The 25343-nt window shown below is 38.7% G+C and overlaps 2 protein-coding genes across 3 annotated transcripts in view; both read left to right on the top strand.

Moving 5' to 3' along the window:
• Positions 1-1338: 1338 nt before the first annotated feature.
• LOC132098901 (zinc finger C3HC-type protein 1-like) lies at positions 1339-9696 on the top strand. Of its 2 annotated transcripts, XM_059505175.1 has the most exons (11): positions 1339-1535; positions 2178-2280; positions 2659-2809; positions 3807-3890; positions 3966-4093; positions 4174-4322; positions 4415-4667; positions 6976-7179; positions 8797-9009; positions 9098-9165; positions 9302-9696. In XM_059505175.1, the coding sequence occupies exons 1-11, from the start codon at positions 1402-1404 to the stop codon at positions 9318-9320; spliced, it is 1506 nt and encodes a 501-aa protein (XP_059361158.1). In that variant the 5' UTR covers positions 1339-1401; the 3' UTR covers positions 9321-9696. The 2 variants fall into 2 exon arrangements, with proteins under 2 accessions (XP_059361158.1, XP_059361159.1); XM_059505176.1 differs by having other exon boundaries at positions 1341-1535; positions 9098-9696.
• Positions 9697-10108: 412 nt separating this feature from the next.
• Positions 10109-25343, top strand: part of LOC132098903 (ubiquitin-conjugating enzyme E2 H) — a 33128-nt gene continuing 17893 nt past the window's right edge. The window contains exon 1 of the mRNA XM_059505177.1: positions 10109-10394. Within this exon, the coding sequence (XP_059361160.1) occupies positions 10342-10394 (53 nt within the window). The 5' untranslated portion in view covers positions 10109-10341. The remainder of the gene's footprint in view (positions 10395-25343) is intronic.

A 25343-nucleotide genomic window follows, 5' to 3' on the forward strand; every position in this document is an offset into this window, starting at 1 on the left:
GCCACACACACACACACACACACACACACACACAAAAACCACAAGCCATGAATATAATCAGATGGTTTTATGCCTTTCACAATAAAAGTCTTCATCGTAAACGTCAAACTTTACAATCAAATCAGCTGATTTGACTTAAATACTTCAAGCTGACCCAAAACGTCCAATACAAATAAATAAATAATTGTTGTAGCTTGTCGCATAAATTATATTTCACGTTTTTCGATATTTTGTGTAAAGAAATAAAAAACATCAGATTGTAATCCTAAATGCCGTGTCATGCATTAATTTCAAAATTAATGGGGTATTTATTATTCACCAAATTAGAAAAATAGACACTGTTTATCTAAAAAAACAAATACTGAAAAATAGTCTCACATTTATCTAAGCAATACTGTGGCCAGTGACTGTTAAGACTGAAGAACTAGACTGACTAACTATTAGTTAGCTAAGAGATAATCAGTCTCACTTTTCTGATTAAAAATTGGGCCAATCCACAATAAACAAGAATTTGCATGAGACTCACGTTTATCTAAGCAATACTGGTGCTTTATCTTTCCTATATTCATTAAGGCTGATGATACACTTGGCAATTTTTTGAGCAGTGTTTGAGCTCTTTCTCATTGAGAATGGGTACCAAATGTCTATTGCCTGTTGATGGCAACATTGCCCAAAATGTTGCCCTGTGTATCATCAGCCAAAGACTTATTGTTTACTAGTTAAGTCTCAAGTGAACTGTTCAAGACATTTTATTTTTCGACTTCATCTCTTTTAATATTTAGAGAAGTTTCATTTCAAGTCTTCACACTTCTACTTCAAAATCAATCGTGTCAAACAACAATATGAGACATGTCTTAGTGTGGTTATTTTTGTTCTCAGCTCAACTCAAGAGCAGCAGCTTGTATCTCAGCTATAAGTACCTACTACCTAACAACAACTAAACAACAACTAACTACTAAAACAAATGTTATCCTTTACTGCTCAAACTACCTGTTTGTATCAAATGGATGTAACTACCACACAGTCTATGGTAACTTAACTATATAATGTAGCCTCACAATAAACAATTCATAATTCATGTTGTTAAACCATATAGTTTTGTATTTGTCTCTGATTAACATTACTAAGATGTTAACGAGAGGAACAGTATTTAGACGAAAACAAAACAAGGTCATGGCAGTATGGCGTATACAAATACTGAAGAAGAAAATGTTACTACAATTCAGATATCAGAATTTTAGTGTTAGCAATCACTGTCATCAAAATAAGAAATTTTGAAAAATGACAGAAAGCTTCTTAAACGTTTACCACTGTACATTTTTGTAATGGAGGGGGCGGAACTGTGTAAAAATGTTGACAATTCATATGCAGCGGGGGAGGGTTTAGAGACAGACACCGAACATGGCGGCGCCCGGCGGCTGGTTAAATCGCTCAGAAAACGGCGAGAAACAAAGCAAAAGTCCACTCGTGTCTCCCCTCAAAGTGCGAGAACTTCTCAACGAAGGGGTTGCTTTGGAAGACAACGTGTTAAATTGGTAAGAGTTTCTCTGTAATTTAAAAAAAAATGTTGCGAAAGGGTAAGAATGAGCGCGAAGACATCAGGGCAGGAACGATGAACAATACAGCGAACCGATCTTTTTTTTTTTTTTTAGAAAATCCTTGTGGAAAACGGAACCTAACATGGTTGTTGTATTTTGGAACATGGGGGTGATCCAAAATAAACATTAACTTACTAAACCGCTAGTAAGTCTTGGGAAATCCACCAGCTAAAGAAGACCACCAGTTAATTAGACTTTAGACTAGAAACAAACCACGTTAACAATCTTCCTGTCAACATGTAGCTGGTTTCTAGCTGATGCACACTGGTATACCCTCTTTGACTAGCAACAAACCAGCTACAAGCTCGTCAAGCTGACTTTTGAAGCATGGTAGTTGGAGCTGGTCTACCACCTTGTTCCCAATCAATCTTAAAATGTATATTTCTGCAGATTGATTGATTGTTTTTGGACCAATGCATGCATTGCATTTTTTTTCATGTAGGAATTAAATAAGTGCTTGCAATGCTGCAATGTAACTCGGGATCTATTTATGCCTGAGAAAATATGGATTACCGGGAACATTTGTACCATAGTTTATGCATAATACTAGGCTGATTCACTTTCTTCTCCATATCTCAGTTCACAGCAGGATCCAAACACACTGTCTCCAGATGGCCTTGGGAAAGCTCCTTGTGAGGCAGCAAACAAAGAAGCATTTTTCAACAGAGTGGAATCCTACTCAATATCCTTTTGAAGTGTCCCATGATGTCAGAAACCAGCAACCAGTTTGTGTTGCAAAATAATCTGCATTACTGGTATAGATTAATCAAACTCAGTAGTTGCACTCTTCAGTGATTTCTAGATGATGCATCACACATCTAGTCAATTATGATTCATCTTTGCCAGACAATCTGTGATGAATAAAAACATCCTTAAAATCTGACAGACTTAGTCACCATGAAATCAGAACTGACAGTTCTTCTTCTTTCTTGACGAAATGTTGCAGTGTGTATTATTCATGTCTTGCCCTATGTTTTTCACTTGTTAATAAGTCAAAATATGGAAGAAAAGATGATAACTCATTTATTGCTTTTGCAAAATTCATCCTTGACATAAGCACTGTCTCAAATGGGCCGGAAAGCCCTGTGCGCTTTCGCCGCTGAGATGTGCACGGTACGGCTGGATCAATGTAGACTGTGACATGCTGAAGTGTTCTAATTGCCAGGCTTTCCTCTGTGCATCAATCCAAGCAACCTTGGACTTTCAGAAATGTAAGTTTTTGACTATATATATATATATATATATAATGTATTAGTGGTGGGCCGTTATCGGCGTTAACCTGCTGCGTTAACGGGAGACTCTTATTAGGCGATAAAAAAAAAATATCGCCGTTAATCTATTCTCAAAGTTGGGTTGGGAGCTGGGTCTATACTAAGCTAGCTATGATAACTTTCACCTTGATATTTTAGCGTGGATGTATACCTAACCGAATTGCACTGTGGGGGCGAGAACGAGTCTTCGAACCTGTGCGTATTACCACATCAAACGTGACGTGCTAACATGGATGCAGCTGAAGCCGCCGGGTTTGCGTCAGGGAATTTTTTTTTTTTTAAAGAAGGTTTCCAATGGAAACCTCGACAAGACGCACGCCTGTTTCACACATACTCCGTCGGCAGTGCGTATGCAGTCCGTGTGCATTACGTATGTGGTGCAGAAGCAGCACGGACTCATACTTTTGTGCTTTCACACAGGACGCGTTTGCAGTCCGCTACTCGGTACGTAACCGATCGCTGCACTGCTGCTGACGCACCGCTCCTGGAACGCACTGATGGACCGCAACTGCGTGAATGCTGGAATCCGTTAACATGGGTGCGTAAAAAAATACGCAACGCATACGCACTGCAGACGGATTATGTGTGAAACAGGCGTAAGCTTGTTTGCACCTTGTGCAATGTGGAATTAGTTTACAGCTTTCTCAAGCAGTTTGAGATGCATTTTGGAAACAGGAGATGAGCCCCTGGTCTAATGCACCACCTGGCTTGAGAAACCTGTTCTAAAAGATTTACTTTTAGTCATTATTTTATTTGGGTAGCACACATATTCTGAATGTCTTTGGCAGAATTCAAATGAGCCATTTTAATCCTAGATTAATTCTAATATTACAGTGAGATTAATCTAGATTAAATATAATATATTCATATATTATATTCTACAATGAAGCCATATTTTGTATCCGCACACATCACTTATTTAACTTTTCTTTTTTAGATGAAGGACGGATTTCAGAGTTGCTTCAACAGCTTCAAACACAACATGAGAAATTCTGTTCCTGGCCGGATTTTCCATGTCCAGGTATCTTGAGAGGTCCACTAGTCTGTCTGAAATCTTAAGAAGACATTGCTAGTCAACAGTGTTGTTTTTTTCCAGATCGCTTCTGGATGGTTCCTGTTAATGAACCTACGCTATTACTCAGTGCCTTTCTAGACCGTTTCAAAAGTGCTTGCCTTCTAGAACAGCAGCTGCCTGCTATGAAACCAGAGCAACTTAAAGCCATGGTATGATATTATATTTTTAAAGGGAAGTCCAAGAATGATTCTTCTATGCATTCATAATTGGTTTTTTATTTCTCTCTCAGACCTTGACTGAAGATGTAATAAGTGTTCTCCTACAGCTGATTGAAGATGAACAGGTGAAGCAGTGTGGTTCTCCTACCAAGGTCTCATCAGATCCACTCTCTGTACAGGTGGCAGCATGTATTGTAGCTCTTTATGGTTGGGCAGCCAGGTAAAAATCCAATCAGTGACCTTTAATGAAATCTTGGCAAATTTTCTGCTAAACTTTTATTTCACGCAACTCTTTGCCGTGTTTCTATTTAGCCCGTCACTCCAAGCTATGAATCTGCCTATCCTCACTTGTTCGTACTGCATGAGAAAGGTGGGAATGTGGAGCTTTTTTCAAATGGAGACCGTTTCAGAGATCGAAAATCCTCCACAGTCTCCAACATCTTCTACTGCATTGACTCCATCTCAAGGCACAAGTGGGGAAAAGGGGATGCCCACCTCACCATCCCAGTCCCCCACTCCATGTCGAATGAAGCTGCGTAGTCAAGACCCCACACGCTCCGAGCAGGTGGGTCATTTAAATTTTGAAGTTACAATATACAGTACAGACCAAAAGTTTGGAAACATTACTATTTTTAATGTTTTTGAAAGAAGTTTCTTCTGCTCATCAAGCCTGCATTTATTTGATAAAAAATACAGAAAAAACTGTAATATTGTGAGATATTATTAGATCTTAAAATAATAGTTTTCTATTTGAATATACTGAAAAAAATAATTTATTCCTGTGATGCAAAGCTGAATTTTCAGCACCATTACTCCAGCCTTCAGTGTCACATGTAACATCCAGTCTATCACATGATCATTGTAATAATAAAAACTCCATAATCATCGGGAAGAAGGAGGCGGGAACCGGCGGACAATCAAAATTAAACTTTAATAATCAACATAAACACAAAACAGCGCATCAGCCCCTCACGGACGACTGATGCGCACAAATAAAAAGCAAACATAAACTAAAGCCCAGGCCTGGTCTTCTCTCGTCCTTCACTGTCGTCGCTCCAGTTTTATATCCTTCCATCTCCTCCATGGGACTCGAGACCGGTGGTTCGAACGGGTGTAGTTCATCTCCAATCACTCCCCCGGCCTCGCTCGTTCCCACGTCCCTCGGCTCCGCCCCACTCGTCACATACCCCCATCGCCCCTCGCAGGTCGGGGGTACCCTCAAGACTGTGCTCTACTCCCCGCCCCCTCCCTCCGGGGGGGACTGCTCACGGGGACCTGCGGGAACCTGGGGGTAGGACAGACGAGGCGAGAGAAAAGGAGATGGAAGGAGAAGCGACAGAGACGAGAGAGGGGAGAGAGGAAAAAAAAAAATTCCGATTCCCAGATGCACTGCTGCTCGGCCCTCCACCAGCTGGGTGATCTCCTCTGCGGTGCCTGGCGGTGGCACTGGACGGCCCTCGGCGGACGGCACGACACTCCTCCGACGCCCGGTGGACGGCGACGGCTCCTCCGATTTTGGGCAGCCGGCAGGAGTCCCCCGTTCCCTGCCCCTCCGGATGCCTTCACGGAGGCAGCAGGCTCCGGCCCCCTGGCAAACGGCGCCGACTCCTCCGCTCCCTCACAGACGGCAGCCGCCCCTCCACATCACGGGCGGCCGGCAGTGAGCTCGCCCGTCCCCGGCAACTCACTCCAGCCCACCGCTTCGAGCGTCCATGGCGGCACACTTCCTCGCCAGCTCGATGGCACCGCGGATTCACCACAGCGGCGAGGGATCTTCAGCAGCGCATCCCTCCTTCTCCACTGTAATAATAAAAACTCCATAATCATCGGGAAGGAGGAGGCGGGAACCGGCAGACAATCAAAATGAAACTTTAATAATCAACATAAACACAAAACAGCGCATCAGCCCCTCACGGACGACTGATGCACATAAAAAGCAAACATAAACTAAAGCCCAGGCCTGGTCCTCTCTCATCCTTCACTGTCGTCGCTCCAGTTTTATATCCTTCCATCTCCTCCGTGGGACTCGAGACCGGTGGTTCGAACAGGTGTAGTTCATCTCCAATCACTACACCGGCCTCGTTCCCACGTCCCTCGGCCCCGCCCCACTCGTCACAATCATTTAGAAATCATTCTAATATTCTGATTTATTATGAGTGTTGGAAACAGTTCTGCTGTCTAATATATTTGATGAATAAAAGGTTAAAAAGAACTGCATTTATTCAAAATAAAAAAAAATTCTAATAATATATATTCTAATAATATATTTTCTTTACTATCACTTATCAATTTAACACATCCTTGCTGAATAAAAGTATTGATTTTATTTAAAAAAAGAAAGAAAAAAAATTTACTGACCCCAAATTACTGACCAGTAGTGTATATTATTACAAAGTATTTATATTTTAAAAACATAGCTTTTTTTTTTTTTTTTTACTTTTTATTCATCAAAGTATCCTAAAAAAGTATCACATGTTCTGAAAAAATATAAAACTGTTTCCAACTTTGATAATGAATCATCATATTAGAATGATTTCTAAATGATCCTAAAAATTCAGCTTTGCATCACAGAAATAAATAATTTAAAGTATAATAAATTTAAAAACAATTATTTTAAATTGTAATAATATATCACAATATTGCATTTTTTTCTTTATTTTTGATCAAATAAATGCAAGCTTGATGAGCAGAAGAAACTTCTTTCAAAAACATTAAAAATAGTAATGTTTCCAAACTTTTGGTCTGTACTGTATGTATATAGTTAAATTTGAAATAGAAACTTTCCATGTAAACAAATATATTCCCATTAAATTCAGATGAGGTTCTTTAGTCATAACCATCTAAACTTTTTCAACATTGACTCCTACATATAGATGGAGAGTACACCATCCTCACAGGTCCTCCACACCAGAAACCGGGACTCCCCTATTCCACATGAGGAGTTTCCTAGCCCCCTGTCCAGGGGCAAGAGACCCATGACTCGCAGCAGGGGCCCAGGAGAAAACCTGGCTGTGGATGTGCCCTCTAGTCCTCAGCGAAAGACAAAACGCCCACGTCTCTCCTCTACCAGTGGCTCTGTAAGGATGATCCATTATAATTGTTTTTAATATAATATATATATATATATGTATATACATACAATCTCTCACACACACACACACACACACAGACAGGGTCTGTTACTATTATTACTATTACTATTATTAAAAAATGATACCAGCATGTACATGGAGCGCATCAACAAGACCTTGTTGCCAGGAAAACTCAAGTTATGGTGCTTTCAGTTTGGCATACTCCCAAGACTCTTGTGGCCATTAACGGTGTATGAGATCCCCATCACCAAGGTTGAAAAGTTAGAACGGCTGATAAGCACACAGCTGAAACAGTGGCTCGGCATTCCACGTTGTTTAAGTTCCGTCGGACTTTATGGACATGGCAAGTTGGAGTTACCAATCACAGGGCTCGTGGAAGAGTTCAAATGCACCAAAGCAAGGCTCGTCATGACCCTAACTGAATCTGAGGATGCAATCATTCGAACAGCGCCCCCCCGGGTAGTAGCGGGAAGGAAGTGGATTCCATCAGAAGCTGTTCAGAGTGCAAAGTCTGCGCTTCACTTCAGAGATGTGGTTGGACAAGTTCAGCATGGGAGGGCAGGGTTCGGACTCATCCCAAAAACTCCTCTGTGGCATAAAGCAACATCAGTGCAGAAGAGACAGCTAGTGGTAGAAGAAGTCAGGAGACAGGAGGAGGGAGAGCGACATGCCAAAGCCGTCTCAATGGCCAAGCAAGGGAGATGGACCAACTGGGAGTGTCTGGAGAAAAGAAAGATCAGCTGGCGTGACATCTGGCAGATGGAGGGAGCACGGCTGAGTTTTGTCATCAGAGCTACATACGACCTACTACCCTCCCCCCAAAATCTGAAAGAGTGGTATGGAGAAGATCCCACCTGTTCCCTGTGTCAAGTACCTGCATCCCTAAGGCACATTCTATCAGGGTGCACTACAAGTCTCACCCAAGGGCGCTATACTTGGCGGCATAACCAAGTACTCAGAGAGCTGGCATCAATACTGGATCAGAAGCGAACCACCACAAACAATCTCCCACAAACATCGGCAGGACAGGTCAATTTCACAAATTTTGTACCAGCTGGCCAGCATCAAGAGTATAGAACAACACCTAAGGATGCAAGCATCCTGCAGTCAGCGCGGGATTGGAAATTGGAAGTGGACCTTGATAAGAAGCTTGTGTTTCCCCCAGAAATAGCGGCTACAACACTCCGGCCAGACATGGTCCTGTGGTCTCCAACAACAAAGCTGGCATATGTTGTGGAATTAACAGTACCATGGGAAGAGGGGGTTGAAGAGGCCTATGAGAGGAAAAAGAACAAATATTCCGACCTGGCAGCTGAAGCATCCCAGAATGGCTGGAAGACCAGCATCTTCCCAGTAGAGGTGGGCTGCAGGGGATTTGTTGCCACTTCTGCCACCAGTTTGCTGAGAAAAGTGCTACTATCAAGAGTTTCCTACTAAAGGGATTGAAACATCTAGTTCTATTAGCTATACTGTATATAAAGTTATTATTACTATAGAACAATATAATATTACTACATGCATTTTATGTGTTTGTTACTTACTTGGACAAAATCTATTGAATTTTAAACACAATATTTAAGCACTTTTGTTTTTCTGTTATAGGAAGGGCCCATGCACAGAAATGTTTTTGACCCAGTAGCCCAGCACAGAGACTGGTGTCCTTGGGTAAGTGTGGAAAGAGAGGCGGGCAATCTAGAAGGCTCTGTCTGTGTTGGCTCTGAGGCTGAGCTCCCTCAGCCTGGCTGGAAAGCAGTGCTTACTCTGTTTCTATCCATGAAGAGAAGCCTCAGTCCAGTAGGGGCCAGTCCAGCCCAGGTGAACCAAATATGCCAACTCTGTACTTGACTATTTTGCCAAAGCAATCATTTTTCATTCCTCTAATGCCCTGTTTTTTTCCATCCAGGGTCCTCATGACAAATCAAAAAGGGTGTTCTCGATATTCCGACAGTGGCAGGTATCTTACCCATCCCAGTAAGTTGTGTTTCAGAAGGTGGACTTGGAAACCCTTGTGATTGTTATCATAGTGGGATGCTGTCTTTTGTAACAATGACAGTAGTTTTCAGAGTGCTTTTTGATCAAGTGATTCTTGTTTAATGTATTGGGGTTGGTTGGGAAAGGGACAGTAAATCCACATGGATCAAGCGGCCTGTGATGAAAGACCTCGGCTTGGAGCAGGAAAGCCCTGCAGAGTTCTTCTCAGAAATTGTAACTTTACCACACTGTTTTGAATCTGGGCCAGTCGCATTAGGACATCAAGAGACTGGTGACCGACGCTCTTTACCTCACATGGGCAGCCAAATAGTCCTCGCCACCTCACTGGACATGAGGCTTTCACAGGGTTTTAGCCTACATTTAGGGAAGCTTTAGTGAAGCTCTGAAAACTGCATTTATTTTTTTTTGTTTACCTGAGGAGAACCAGTGTTTTTAGGTTTTTGTGTTTCTTCTGTATTGTATAAATAGGTATATTATATTTACTTCCATAAATGTGAATATGCCGAACAACATGTGCATGTCTGCCTAAATTGAATAAACGCGTTCCTTTTGCTGGTTTTCATTGTTTATGTATTTTAAATGGATTTTTAACGTTTGACTCACATGGTTTGTAAAATGCTGTGCTATTTGTTCCTTTAAAAAAAAGGGGGGGGGGTGCCTTTTCATATTTATTTAGTACCAAAATTGATCATAAAAACAAATACACATGAATACAAAATAACGTTCAACAGCCGACACAACAAAGGGTTCAGTCAGTGCCCCAACAGTCATCCTAGACTAGAAGAGCTACAATTTTACGAATATACTACAAATGCTAGTCGTCCACTGTTTATGACGTAGCCCGAAACACCCATAGACAGTTTACTGTCTGAGTAAAAGAAACACCGCATAGAAGGAGGGGGACACCTTTCGTCGCGTAGACAGACGTCATCGGCGGAGGGATAGATAGCTGTGAGAGACAGAACAGAGAGAGCAGTGCTGGCAGAGGACTTCTAGTACTATCCGCTGCGGACAGAAAGTGGAGGGCGAAAACTCGAAACGACAGCTTGCCGTATGCCAATGTGCAAAATTATACAGTTTCGGTAGAGGCCAAGGGATCGAGAGTCAGTCGCAGAAGATTTGAGCTTCGGTCATCTGAAAGAGGAGTGTATAAAGATGTCGTCTCCAAGTCCGGGCAAAAGACGAATGGACACCGACGTGGTGAAGCTGTATCCTTTAAAATATAAACAACACAACTACTGTATCGCTATAGCCGTCAAATATCTCCAGTATTCACGAAAGCAGCCCTAAAACGCTTCTCCTACTGGTTTAAACCCATTCTGGGCGCCCGTCTGGTCTGAAAAACAGTTGTCAAAGCCAGTGTAACGTTAATGGTTTATTGGATGGTGATCAGCTTTTGACGACAAAGTGTTTTGATGGTTGTCAGCAACAAAGCCAAAATTCATAGACATTTATTTCTCAAATAACACAACTCAACCCAGAAATGAGGTTTTTCTTGACGGGTTTTGTTCGTTGTCAGTGTTCAAAGGCAGAAATGTTGAGGATTATTTATAGCAGATATGTTGCTCTGTGTCCTTTGAGTGTTTTTGTCATCGCGTTTCTCTTCAAATCCACACTAGCGCTTGACATCCGCAGATTTTAATCACATATTTGTATGGATACCGATTGGATATCGATATTTATATGATATCTGACAAAACTAGACGTGTTTTTGAGCAAAATGGTGAATGTTACTATGCATTTGGCCTGCTAGCGAGCTAGCACAACCTATCAAGCCATTTATTTATTTATTTGTTGATCGTGTTTGTTGACGTTTTATAATAAAAACAGACATCTGTAGGCCTTTCAAGACATTTTAACCACGGATTTTATTCGCATTACACAAAAACAACAAGATCTTCACACACAGATTGTTGAAATATAGACGTTTTAAAATGCTATTTAAATAATAACAAATCCCAAATGACATAAACTTCACATTCGGCGTCATTTTATCATTCCTGTCCGAATGTGTTTTTCTCTTGCATGGAGGATCCATCTTGTTTTTTTGGCTTTTGTTGAGGTCGAATGTTCTTGTTTGGGGGTTAAATGTTTTGACAGGAAATTTAGCCTGTATTTACCATCTTTCTTTATCTGATTTTAAAGCTTAAAGAACAGGAGAAGTTGTGTCGTGCTAACTTACAGTGGTTGGGTGCGGATATTTGTCTCTGTCAATAGTCCATAAGAATCCCATTAGTTTATATGACATAACAGACACACAGCAAAAGTTTTCTGGAGTTGTTTTCCGTCCGAGAGACATGGCTATTATGCATGTAACATGCCTTTTATTCGTAATGTGGTTTGGCTGTGCTGTCAGTATGTTTTGTCGAGGTTTTTGTCTAAGCATCTAGAACACGCAGTTCTGTGTTGTTGTTTTAACGTTTGGGATTGATCATTTATTAAGTGCAGTTATGTCGAGTTGTTTTGAACAAAAGAAATTCACATATATTTATTTGGAAAGTTTTCTTGCCTCCACTGTCCTCACTCACAACCTCACATATTTCGGTCTTGTTTAATTTCTGTCGACGTCTACATATTAAAAAGTGAATGATGAAACACTTTGAGATATTTGTATAGTCAGGAACGGCTCTGGGAATCTCGTTATGTTTTTGTCTAGAGCAGTAGGAGCTAGCTTTATGATTGGCCACTCTGTTACTACCCGGAAACTGCAAGTAGGTGGGATTAAACAGTGACAGTATTTCTTAGTTAAAGTTGCATTTTGTCATGTTAAAATACTTCTGTTAGATGCATTTATCATGAAGATGTTATAAGGTTCATTGCTCTGAAAAGTGTGACCAGTCTAGGTCTGTGGTTCTGTCAAAACATTGCTCTTTGGATGAGGGACCAGCAACCAATAAAGTGCAGCGGTCGGGTTCTGAAAATAAAAATCACATTCATTTTCTCCATAGGGGAATTGGATTTTAATGGTAATTTATAAAAAAAAGACAACCCTACTGTGATTTACAAGGTTGTTAATGGCGTAATGGTCTTATTTAAATTATGGTTCAACAGCTGATTTCCTGGTGCAAAACCTAAATTACCCATGATGCTTCTGAGAAATCTCCACCAGTTTACATAAAGCACTGTGAATGGCATAATCGATAATAATTCTCCTACACTGTCAAATTACTTACTTTTTTGGATGGCATAATATGCATATTTTATAATTAACGCAAAATATATTTTATATATATATATATATATTTAATTGGCATCTTAAATTTTATAGTAATCCATTGCTCTTATTTTTATTAAAATAATTATTTTAATTATTGCATTTGCAATGCTTCCTGGATTTGTAGTTCTTTCCCTCATTAAAACTTATAAGTGCATGACCTTGTAGCTTTGCCTTTTTGCCTAATTTTATGGGCTTAAAAATGACAAAGTTTGTAATGTTGTGACTGACCTTGTAGTTTTTCAAAAAATGACCTTTTTATAATCCTTATGGGAAAAATACTTCTGGAAACACGTTAGCTGAAAAAAAATGGGCTGGCACTTTTGCACCCATGTCAGTTTTGGGGTGAAGTCATCTGTTTAGTAACCAATAGCAGACAAGGAAACCTGTTTGGTGATGCTAGTGTTGCAAAAAATACAAACTTCTGTAGCTGAGGGGAGAGGTTAAAGGTGAAAGGATTCAATTACTGAGAACAGCTGATGGCAGAAGCAACTTTTTAGAGCCCTTCAGGCCGGTGGCAAATATGATCTAAAGGTTTCCCTTTAAAGTAGGGGTGTAACGGTACGCAAAAATCACGGTTCGGTACGTACCTCGGTTTTAAAGTCAAGGTTCGGTTCATTTTCGGTACAGTAAGGGAAAGAAATGCAAACATTAAACTGCAGGTTGTTTATTACTATACACTTTTTAAAAAATACTTTTTAATAAAATGTATATAAAATAAAAAAAGAATAAGAAATAAAATACTGCTGCAAAGTTCTCCACTAAATAAAATACTCTCAGTCTCAAACCAATATCATATAATAAAATATAATGAAAAATATAAATAAATAACTATGATTACAGTGCAGCATTACCAATCCCAGCTTGTAGGCCTGCTTCACCAGGACCATGCCTGACGTGGCGCTGGCGCGCTGCTGCTGCTGTAGGTGACATAGAGGGAGACCGCCGACAGACCAGGCTCTTGTCTTCATGAAAACAATATCTATACTTCATGTTGAGCATAAATATAAAGCCTACTGATAAAGGACACCGTCAACAGTATTGACGGCAAAATAGACTGTTTGACAGGTGCAATATTTGAAAATCGATAATTATTAATTAATTTTTTAAGTTACATTTATATCTGAATTTGTCAACCTATAGACTTTCAAACATCAAAGTGTCATGAATTAATATGTATTTGTGTACAAAATGACATATAAACATATTTCCCTATTCTATTTTGCCTGGAAACACTTCCAACACGCGTGCGTGTCGCGTGAAAAATAGGCGTCGGTTCTATTTCTAGCATGCACGCGTTTTCCGCGCGGCTCACGTAGGCAGTCTGCAATCTCTAACATGTTAACATGGGAGCTGAATTAAAAATGGACACGTTTTGTATCTCTGTATCTCATACAGAGATAATTACAGTAATGATGTAATTTACCATCCTGTATTATTTTGGTCGCTCTGGATCCCACAGAACTTCCACTTAGAGAACATTACCACTTTAATAGTCCAGGCTGTCCAGCGGGACTACCTGTTCGGCTCATGTGAGAATTTATGCGTGGATCTAGGACAGCTATACAATAAAGCGGTGGGTGTACGGTCACTTTTCTGTCATTGCAAAACACATGCAAAGAAGCCCACCCTCACCCAAAATACACTGACATCCATGAGAAAACACAACTTAACTTAAATACCCATTTCCCTTAAGGGGGAACTGACATGCATTTGACAACTGGGAGCAGGTTTCCAAAGTGCCTCCTGTTTCTTGGGACAAGTGTTTGTAACTGGGAAGTGGAGCTTTCCATGCATAAGTTGTTTTCTACATTATCCTTCTGAAATGCACACCTTATGAAGGGCAAGCAGCAGTGCTGTTTAGAGCGAGAGAGTTGCTGTTATGAACGGACACCATGATCCACGCTCGGTAATTTGCTGCAGGCGTCAGTAAGCTGCGGATCTGGAGCACACATATTTGGGAATTCACAAAATGAATGTCACAATGACCTCACTTTACCGAGCTGCCTTAAGCACTTCCTAAGCTCGAGAGAGGGAGAGAGAGATGATAACCTGACTTTGACATCACCAGATACTTTTGAAACATGTTTAAACAGGTCAGAGCTGGCTGTTGGCTTTGCCAGGACAGCATGAAATGGCATAATGTCAATATGTTGCGTAACATCTGTTGCACTTCTCAAAGACCTGATTTAATCAGTGTGTACTGAGCTCTAGTGGTTCTTATCTTGTGGGTTTTTTTTCTCACATTGCCAAACCATGTCTTGATCTAATTAGAGCAACTGTATCCAAAGTGCTCTAGTTAACAAGGTCAATTTACCTAGTCAGTGTAATTTTTTGTCATTATGAGATCTAAGTCATCAGTAAGATTTTATAGTTTAACTAATCTTTTCGTCATTTTATTTTGATCTACATACTGTAGATTTACAGTTACCATTTAAGTAATTGAAATTTGGCCAAGCTTTAAAAAATAATTAGCGATAAAACACTAAACTATTGCATATCATATGTGCTACGAATATGTGAAATATAACGTGAAATATAATTTCCGCCTGCTGAATGATTAAACGGAGAAAAACGTTACATTTACTTATCCTTAAATCCTGCTCTATTATGGCAAAAATCATAATAATGATTATTTTGTTCAATACTTCAATCGCGATTATTCAACATCATTTTGAGTGGGTCAAATGACCAAAACTTTTAATGAGTGATTAATTTAAAGATATCAGATATACATTTTCTGTTAATAAGGTCGAAATGACATCTACATTTTAGATACCAGATAAAATGTCACAATTCTCATTACCACAGCAGAATACTAGGGTAACTTAAAAGCCCTCAAATTATTGAAAAAGAAATAAACGGTCAGTAATACAATAAAAACAGAAGGCAAAGGTCAAAAACAATAGACCATTAAGGCATGCACCTTAAGCCAAAAGTTCACTTTACTTGTCATTTTTCTGTTCCATGTCAGAGCACATGCACAGAACAGAAGTTCTATTTTGTTCTTTTAAAAACATAAATAAATCTAATAATCATTAATAAATCAAACACATCCCATTTTGCGAAAGTCAAGTTACATATTTTACTGATTTGCACGTGAAGTTTGGGGTTTTATGGAGGAGGAAAAGCGCTCAACTGGAAAGGGGCAGAATGGGGCACAGTAATCATTTTATCTAGATTATTGCATTTTTATAATCGTTGGAAGCCAAAATCCAAATTTATGTATTTCGATTTAATAGCAAATCTCTACGTATGCAGCTCAAATCAGGCTATAATAAAGATCAACAAGTTTAGTATTATGGGGCATACATGCCAAACACGGGCATCGTGTCTCTAGACCTGCGCGTGGACACGTCTGATCGCGTCTTTACTGCGCAAATCGTTGAAATCGTGTTTATGACATCAAATTATGACATCAAAAACAACATTTATAAAACTTCACCTCATCCTTTATATCCATGATTTATCTTTCCGTCTGATTGATGGCCTTCAGCGGTTGGGTAGAAGACGACAAATCCCATCATTCCACGCTCCTCCTTAGTGTCATCAAACCACGCGATTGTTATTGTCTTGGTAGTGCGCCCTCTCGTGGCAGGTCCTACAACCTGTACCTTTAACAAGAAGTACATAATATTTTTTTTTAATGATCAAGTTTTTGTCACCATTTCAGAACAAGCTTACAATAAGGCATTTTACACAACAACGCTACGTTATATCTCAAGGATTTCTTTTAAGCCGGGTGCACACTATGATTTATAATAGTCCTTTATCAAGATTGTTGCTTGTCAGACTATAGGAACATGATAATCATGTTACACTGTAGGATCTCAGTTATCATTAATGTCAGACTGTAAGACAGTCAAGATGAGTTAAAAACGTATGCACGCAAGAAAACGTTTACATTTTATCGTTCAGTTATGCGATTTAAAATTTTTCCTCTCTCTTTTTTAGTGTAACAAGCTCTTGGTGCATAATGATTGCAAAGACTAAAGTCTCAAATCCAAAAAGATATTCTTTATCAAAGTTAACCCTCTGGAGTCTAAGGGTATTTTTGGGGCCTGGAGAAGTTTTGTCATGCCTTGACATTTGTGCTTTTTTCAGTTTCTAATAAATATCTAAATGGGTAAAGACTAATCTCACTGTAATCAGCACAAACTGGGCTGTAATAATATGTGAAATGCATGTATGTACATGATTGTGTTTTTGAGAAAAAAAAATATTATGCGTGGTTAGTGAAAAACTAAAAATGTTAAAACGCTTGAATAAGGCAAAAAAACACATAAAGAACAATGGTTCCCGGGATTTTTGAGAACTGGAGCTTGTAGCCTAGAATTTTTCTTTCTAAATGATGTGAAAATCATCTTGTTTACTCACTCACAGAAAACAATATATTGATTTAAATTTTCTAAGACACTTTTTGTTGGTAAAAGTCATATGCGAGTAGGCGTCAACTACCATGAATATCATTGTGATTTACACCTGAGAAGACAAAGGCCTGCATAATGAGCCATTCAGTCATCTGTGCCACTGTGAGTGAGGAGTTACAAGAGAGAATGTGAAGACAAAATAAATATATATAATTTTATGTTTGTAGTTTATTAAGAATATATTTAATTATGCCACAACATAATTAAATATCCACTTGGGGGAGCAGTTAAACAGTTTATTAGAAACAATCAAAGCTGACTTTCAAACAAATTGTTTGGCATGCTTACTCCAGTCACACAATCCTTCAGAAATCCTTTTAACAATCTTATTTTCTACAAAAAAAAAAAAAAACGTTTGTTGTTATTATTATCATCATTATTATTAATGTTGAAAAGAGCTGAGAATATTTTTCTGGGTTTTTAGGGGGAATAAATGGAAAGAAAATCATTGTTTTTACATTTGTTACAGTTATCTATTTGTTACATTTATATTATTTACATCAAGCTTTCGAAGGGTATAGTGTTGTATATTGTTATTGAAACTTAATAATGTTTCACTTGATATACATTTAGTCAGGAATTATAGTTTGGAAAAAGTCTTTGGAAAAAGTCTAACTAGTAAAACGTTTACACGTTATGTGAAAACTAGTACAAGTATATAAATAAATAAAAAGAGACTTACTCATGTTTATGATCTCTGCTGAATAAAGTGCTTCATTCTTTTTTTCTGAGGAAATCCATTTCTCAAATCCTCAACCACATCACATCTTTTTGGGGTGAATTATGTGTTATTCCTCTCATCGCGAAGCAAACAGTAAAATAAAAAAAACTTGAACAGTCTCGCTGCTTTTTCTTCTGTTATGGGCGTATTCAAGCCGCGCGCTTCAGTTTGAATCTGAATAGCGCGTTCAGCGCGGGGGCGTTATCACATTAGATATAATGAAGGGAGACATGAAAAACAGACATCGCGTTGTTTTCATATGGATTACTTTATCACAGAATATCTGTTTTCGGCGGCACTTGTTTAGTTTAAAAATAGACATGTCAAGCTTTCTATAGATGTCTCTCTCATGTATTTTCGTTGAGTATTCACGGAGTTACAGTTCATTTAAATGACGTGTTTGTAAAAGAAGATCAGCGCAGACAAAGGCTGCAGACAGCGCACCTTGTTTGTTATCTTTATTTTATAAGTGCACAAAGTTTTGTTGTTATTATGTCTGTATCCAAAAAAAGTAGACCCTTTACAGATTCGATTGATGTATTGCTCTTATCTGTACGATTAAAACTGAAAGTGTAATTTAAGTTCTTTTCGGGGTTATCAGGAGAAAATGACTCAAAACGTGTATCCGCGTTAATCGACTTGATAGGGTTAAGACTCTGCCACGCCCCCCAAAATGGCTCATTCAAACACGCCCCACATGTTTACATCACTATGTGGAAATATTTGCGTAATGCTGCCCAGATGTTCACACAAAGAAAGAAGGTGTGGTTTCAGTAACTGCAGTTAGTGTTGAAGCACACATGCAAAGAGATGCTGTGTGTATCTAGGCAAAAGCGATTTGGCCTTTCTAAAGTAGATGCATTTAGGAATCTTTAAGATTACTCGCAACAGAACAGCAACGCATTTTGTGGACGACCGTTTCATGAACCTAGGAGAGGAGGTCATTTTGACTTTGCTACGACAATCTATTGAATGTTACAATGTGGAGTTTTGCGTGTTGCATGTGTATGAAAGAGAGAGAGAGAGAGAGAGAGAGAGAGAGAGAGAGAGAAAGAGACAGTCACACAGTGGAGTCAGCTGTCTTAACAGTCCGTGGCTTGTGTACTGTAAACGCATATGAGTTTCATCACTGTCTGTCACGCGACTCTGTTCCCCTTTTGGGCTTGAGCTGATGGTAAAACTAAGGACATTATAAACTGTCTTTACATTTATTTTGAAAGATGAAGCTTGCGATTATGGAAAGGGGCATTACTATTTCGACAAGTGCTTGTGGTGTTTGGCCAATCACAATGCAATGGTTCAGTTAGACAATCAGAGCAGACTGTTTTGTCGGAAGGAGTGACTTTGTAGAAAACAATAAGTTTGAGAGAGGCGGGGCATAGAGAACCTACAATAATGTACAGCACTTAGAATTTTTTTTACTTTTTAAACATTAAAGCATGTCAACATATTCTGTTACACCAACTACACAAAATAATGATCTTTAAAAAAAAAAAAAAGCATCATATGATCCCTTTGAAAGGAAACGTCTCAAGATCATTTCGTTATCAGATAAGCTCTGTATAACTGTATTTTCCTTCAGTTGTGAATGCAGTAATGGACAGCTGTTGTTTGGATTTCATGTGATTTTCTTATTGCGGTGGTGATATTATGATAACTCAGTTTAACTGATTCAATCGATCAAAGTAATTCAAAATCATGGATTCATTTATGGCCAGCAAAGCAACACAGTAAAATTTGAATAGTGTTTTAATTTTTTGAATAATAATTACAGATCAATTTTTCAATTTATGTACAGCCCTAATGGACATTCTGCTAAACATTTCCTTTTGTGTTCCTCAGATGAAAAACATTATATCGTTTTTGACGAGTGTGGGGGTGAGTAGGTAAATTAGGACATTATTTAAATTTTTGTATTAAATCTCTTGTATCAGTTTCTATGCTAAAAGCGTATCATTTTTATAGCTTTGCTAGATGTCACCCAGCGTTTCTGTATGCAAGCTCAATTTATCTACAAGAGTCTAAATTTAGATGAGTTTATTGACTGTAAATGATTGTTTCTGATACAGTGGGTTTGATGGACAGGGAGGGCAAACGGTTGGATCATGGACATGTCTACCCCTTGACAGTGGTAGATTTGAAGCCCTATAATTCCACAATAGCACTGCAGTTTCTTGCCGCATAGCCAACCTCAGGCTGAAAACAGACGGACTGAAGTTCCTCTTTGTCTGATGATGTTTGGGGATGCACCACATGTTCAAACTCCCCCGAGAATAGAATTGTTGTGTTTTATAGCAGTTCAAACCACACAACGATTATGTTAGATCAAATCTAAATGCTACAGATAAATGGATGTAATCACTACTGTGAAACTAGATAATCAGATTAGCTTTTGATGTATAGGAATATCGTTGTGACCTATATTAGATTGTCTTGCTCTACTAATGTATAATGAATGTCAAGCTTAGGTGCCCTTATTTAACAGAAGTTTGACGTATTGCGTTTGTACGAGTCATGTAATCAGTGCACAGGTGTTTTATAGTGTAGCTGCAGGATGTTTCAGGTGATATGGTTGTTTGAACTATGGTGTGTTGCATGCTAATGGGCCCTGCCCTTTTCAACCCACAGAAACCAGGTTGATGCACCTGGGGGTGGGGAAATTATACAAATGAAGATGCCAGCAAATCTTGTGAACGAGAAAGTGTCATTTAAGGGGAAAAAAAGTATTACTGCCTGATCATGCTTGTTGGATAATTTTATTCTTATTATAAATTATTTAAAATAGATTTAAGATTGAAATTAATGCATGGGTTTTGATATATTTATACAGTGAGTATAGAAAAGAAACACCCCCTTTAAAAAAAAAAGAAAAGAAAATCACATTTTGTTGCTTTGCAGCCCGAAATGAAGGCGGACACATTTTTTGTTTTATCCAGTTGTTTTTACTCAGTGAGACTTATAACATCTAAGTGAAAGATAACACCAGCATTCTAAAACCATAATCACAGAGTTTGAAAAAGGGACCACTCCCCCCTCCTAAAAATGACTTGTAAACTCAATCAGGTGTAGTTAATCACCTCCTCACACGAAGTGTGCCATAGAGATTAGTGAGATCTCTCACAGGAGGTTCTGCAACTCATAATAGCAGCATAGCCTTGTGATGTCTCAACCTTAAACTTTACGGCCTCATTTATTAGTCATTATCATGAAATATATGGTTACTCTAAGTCACAGCTGTGTTTGGAAGTTGTTATGAATACTGTATTCATTTGGCATGAGCATTTTAGCTCTGAAAGTACAAATCATGGTTCTTTGTGGAAATGCAGTTGAATTGTACATTGTATGACAACAAACATTCACTGGTCTTACATGGCAATGCACAGGTTGAGGTTTTATACACCAGGGCATTCAATTTGGATTTTGCTGCCTTTGAACTGTGGGTTGAGACAGGCATTGATATGTAAAGTGTGCTGAGGCTGAGATCAGTATTCACAGACTATATTCAGGCCTCTGGGATCAGAGTTTTCATCCTAACGGAGTGCTTCAGATTGCAGCATTCCACTCGGAATAAGAAACTTGTGATGTCGAAAGGGAGGTTAGCTGCTGTCATACAGAGAAAAATCAAAACTGATTTGAATCCTTTGCTACAGTAGATCAGAATACTTCACCTCAACATGTCGGCAAATCACAAGCTGCTAAACCCTGATGCTGTGGCGTATGATTGTTGATATGCTAAATGGGTTAATTGCATTTTGTGTCATTTCTTTAAGATTCCATGTGCATGTTTTATACATAGTTTGGTTTGTAAAAAGGAGACCAGAATGTGTGTGGTCATTCTGAAAATGCTTTTGGGAAAAATAACACTGATTCTAAGTAGCAATTATTTCCCCTGTAGTGAACAATATGTGCATCTCAAATGAATCAGAATGGTAATGAAGTCAGCTGCTGGTATTAGATTAAAAATGAAGGTTTGTTGGGTCCCATCATATGGTTTCTACAAATGAGTATTGCTACACACATGCACATCTGATCTGAAACTATTTTAACTGCAGAAAACGTGAGCCATGTTAGGTTCCATGATGTCATTTCCTTTCCTTAAGTTTACAACAGGGAAAATCACATGCAAGAGTCTTATTTTAGTATTCTTTATTTACTATTATCCACCTTATTTTTCAATGTGGAAATAAGCCATTTTCTGTGAATGTGCAAGATTTCCAGTTTATTAGCCGCTGTAGGGAAATAACAAAGTGCAGTTGGTAAAAGTAAGATAATGCATTACAATAATATGGTAAGACACACCAGTTTGCATTATCGAGCAGTAAAATTAGCTGTTTTCTACCGCTAAAAATAGCTGGAATCGAATGACACCGGAAGCCAGTCCCAATAAATTTACAAATGGCCATGCCCTTTCTTATGGGAAAAATAAGGTGGATAGTATTTATTAATGTGCTAATTTTTTTCCATTTTCATTTTAGTTTGTCATTTCATTTCCATTTCAGTGCAACTTATAACATCCAAGTGAAAGATTACACCACCATGTCAGAATAAAAGAACAAAAAAACAAAAACAGAATCACTGAGTTGGAAAAATTACTTGTAAACTCAATCAGGTGTAGCTAACCACCCTCTCAATGGCACGGAAAGTCTTTTGACTTTCAACTGCTACCAGCTGTGGTCATGTTTTAGCTACGCAAGAAAAGAGTTTCCTGGAGCATTTCAGTCCTTGGAAGTGCAACTGAAGCAAACAATCAACCATGGGTGGCAAGGCACTGTCAAAAGATCCCCAGGATTGGAAGTTGTGGACAGGCACATGTCAGGAGATGGATGCAAATTTTTTTTAATCCAAACTGGATGAAAGCTAATAGACACAGATGTATCCCAACAGACTAAAGGCTGTAATTAAAGCAAAAGGTGTTTCAATACAATTCTGATCATTCTTCCAACTCTGTTTATTCATTTATTTATTTTCTGATATGTTGGTGTTATATATTTCACATGGATGTTACAGTATAAGTTGCACTGAGTAATTCCAGCTGGATAAAATAATAACTGTGTCCGCCTTCATTTCAGGCTGCAAAGCAAAGTGTGATTATTTTAAAGGAGGGGGATGATTCTTTTCTATACTTACTGTGTATACATAATTTAAAAATAAATTAAACAAATTAAACTAAAACTTACCTGGCTAGACAGCTTAATGGCTTTATGGTACAGGCCCCAGATTTTTGCGTGACACTGTGTGAAATGGCACACATGTATGTGAAGGCACAGCATGCAGTTAAAGGTCAGTGTCCATTTCAGCCGCGTAGGCCAGAGGTCAACTGGACTCAGAGTCCAGCAGTGATGGTCAGCACATTCACTGTGGTTTAAGGTCACAGAACAACTTGCCAACATGATGTATGTATCCATTATTAGTTATCTCTATGCTCCAAAATGTAATTTTTTCAGTCAACCACCAAGAAGAGGCTATATGTTTATATACAGTTTCTGTTTTGTTTGTAAAGTAATTTTAAACTAATTATTTATTGCTTAAATTGTTGCCACTTCGTAATGACCCATCCATCCATTCTTCAGAACACTTGTCCTCTAGTTCAGAATGACACTGATAATGTAAATGATGAGTCTCAGTAGTAATAATTTCCTGCTGTGGTTTCCTGCGTTATTAGTTAACGCTATGAAGGATGGTGTGAATGAGGTTGATAATCTTGCAGGTAAATAGTCTTAGGCACCTGGTTGTGCTTTCCCAAAAGTGAATGATAGAGCCATATTCTGCTCTCTCCCCCCACCTTCTCACTCATCCACTCTCTCACCCACACACACACACACACACACACATATAAAGAGGCAGCTGCTGCTCGCTTTCAAATCAACAAATGCACACTAATGGGAAATCCAGGCACAGCGCATAATGTTTGTGATGTGCATGTTGGCAACGAATATGCAAGTGTGTCATAATGTTTTTTCAACAGTTCTTTAGTAAAGATGGCTACGATGACTATGCCTTCAAGAGATGTAATGCAAACAGACTTATCTAGAATTGATCTAAACAGTGCACGCATCTACGACAGTCCCACAGAGCCTATATAGGTGTTTGCACTTGTAGTTTGTGATGCATTATAACACATCACAGCACATACTCAGAGAGTTGATGTCATGTCACAGCAGGGTGGTGTTTGTTCTGGCATAGGGTTGTTTTTGATATAGCTAGATGATTTTTATCCATGTTAAATATTTGTATATATTGCTCTAATTGCATAGTGATTTTTTTATTATTATTATTACACAAAACGGACCGTTTTAACTACTTTAAGGGAACAAATCAAACATTCCATCTGTGTTTGCTGAAGTTTAAATGCTTTGAAGTTTAAATGACTTGCTAAATTGCAAAGAAAGACTGCCAAAGTTTTCTATTGACAGTCTTTAGGAAACAAGTTGCCAAGGAGCCATTAATGCATAAAATCAGTGCCATATTCAAAATGTTACTTCATTTCATATCCCCAGCCAAATCACAGCTATGTGATGAATTTTTGATTTATTGCCAATCTTAGTCTAGAGTACAGCAGATGTCCATGAGAGATAAAGACCGTCTCATAGCTGTGCATGTGCCTGCTTATCAAATGAGAGAATTAGCGAATTAAATAGAGCCCTAATGGAGCGAGTTAGGACAAGGAAAGGGAGATTTTTTTTTTATGTGTTTGTGCGTGTGTGTGGATTTTGCTATAGCCAGAAGTTTACGCAGGAATGCTCACTGTAATAAAATGCAGTTCTCACTAATTCACTCAATCTCTTTCCGACATCTAACCAGATTTGAGAAAAATCCTTGAACTTTCATGCATGTGACTCCAGAGGTAAGCTGCACACAGCATAACTTCAGTCCTGAGCAGACTTGCACAGTGAGTTATTGAGCCAGGGAGCTGGGGAAGGGTGTGAGGTTACACTAGAATAGGAAGTTGTTTTAGGGGTACTGGCATTGGCCATAGATGGCTTCTGTTAAGTTGGACTTCTGCCTTTTATTACCCTGTTTTCACCTGATGCAAATCATGACCCATATTGGCTAAATGGTTGAATGGAATCTTAAACCTCAAGGTGCGTCTTGTCTGTTTCACCATCAGTGAACCTGTGTACTTCCTCTTGGTGTCATGCAGACTTAAAACTGCCACACTTCCTGTCTTTCATCTGCCCAGCATGAGCAAAATGCTGTACTTGTGACTGCATGACAGTGAAAGAGGAAAAAAAACCTTCTCGCCTTTTCACAAAAGTCACTTTTCTGTTAGAGTGCTGTTCTAGAAGTAAAAAATTCTTTTTTTTTACTCATAGATCTTTTTATTTTGCTTTAATGTCAATATGAATTGATGGGTATTGTTGGTATAAGATTTTGGGAACCCATAAACTTCACGCTTGCCTTTGATCTGCAAAATTTCACATGCAAAATCCAGTCATTTCAACTGGAATCCATGTTACCTGGTATTTCACCATGGGAATGAAAGATTTCAGATTTCAAGGTTCATGCTGGTCATGCAAATGTGCTGTGTTGACCAACAAAAAGTTACTTTGTGAGCTGTGGTTCATGCATTGCCACACCATTGCCGATTGAAACTTTTTGGCTTTCAAGATTTTCTACGGTTTTTGCAAAAGCAAGTTAAGTTGTCAAATTCTCATCGAGAACTCATATTCTCAAAATCTAGTTGAAGTTTTTGATTTGTGTCCAGGCTTGTAGCTCTGTATTAAGGATGCTCATGGAAAATTCCAGGTGGTAACTTATGCACACAATTATACCTTTATTATAAGGTTTAAAT

Source organism: Carassius carassius, chromosome 22 (assembly GCF_963082965.1).
Source record: "Carassius carassius chromosome 22, fCarCar2.1, whole genome shotgun sequence".
NCBI classification, from domain to species: domain Eukaryota; kingdom Metazoa; phylum Chordata; class Actinopteri; order Cypriniformes; family Cyprinidae; genus Carassius; species Carassius carassius.

Excerpts from the sequence above, each read along its gene's own strand:
- LOC132098901 (XM_059505175.1), top strand. The coding sequence starts at position 1,402 with ATGGCGGCGCCCGGCGGCTGGTTAAATCGCTCAGAAAACGGCGAGAAA. Across the intron at positions 1,536-2,177 it reads GAAGACAACGTGTTAAATTG|TTCACAGCAGGATCCAAACA; the intron begins GTAAGAGTTTCT and ends TCCATATCTCAG. Across the intron at positions 4,094-4,173 it reads CAGAGCAACTTAAAGCCATG|ACCTTGACTGAAGATGTAAT; the intron begins GTATGATATTAT and ends TTTCTCTCTCAG.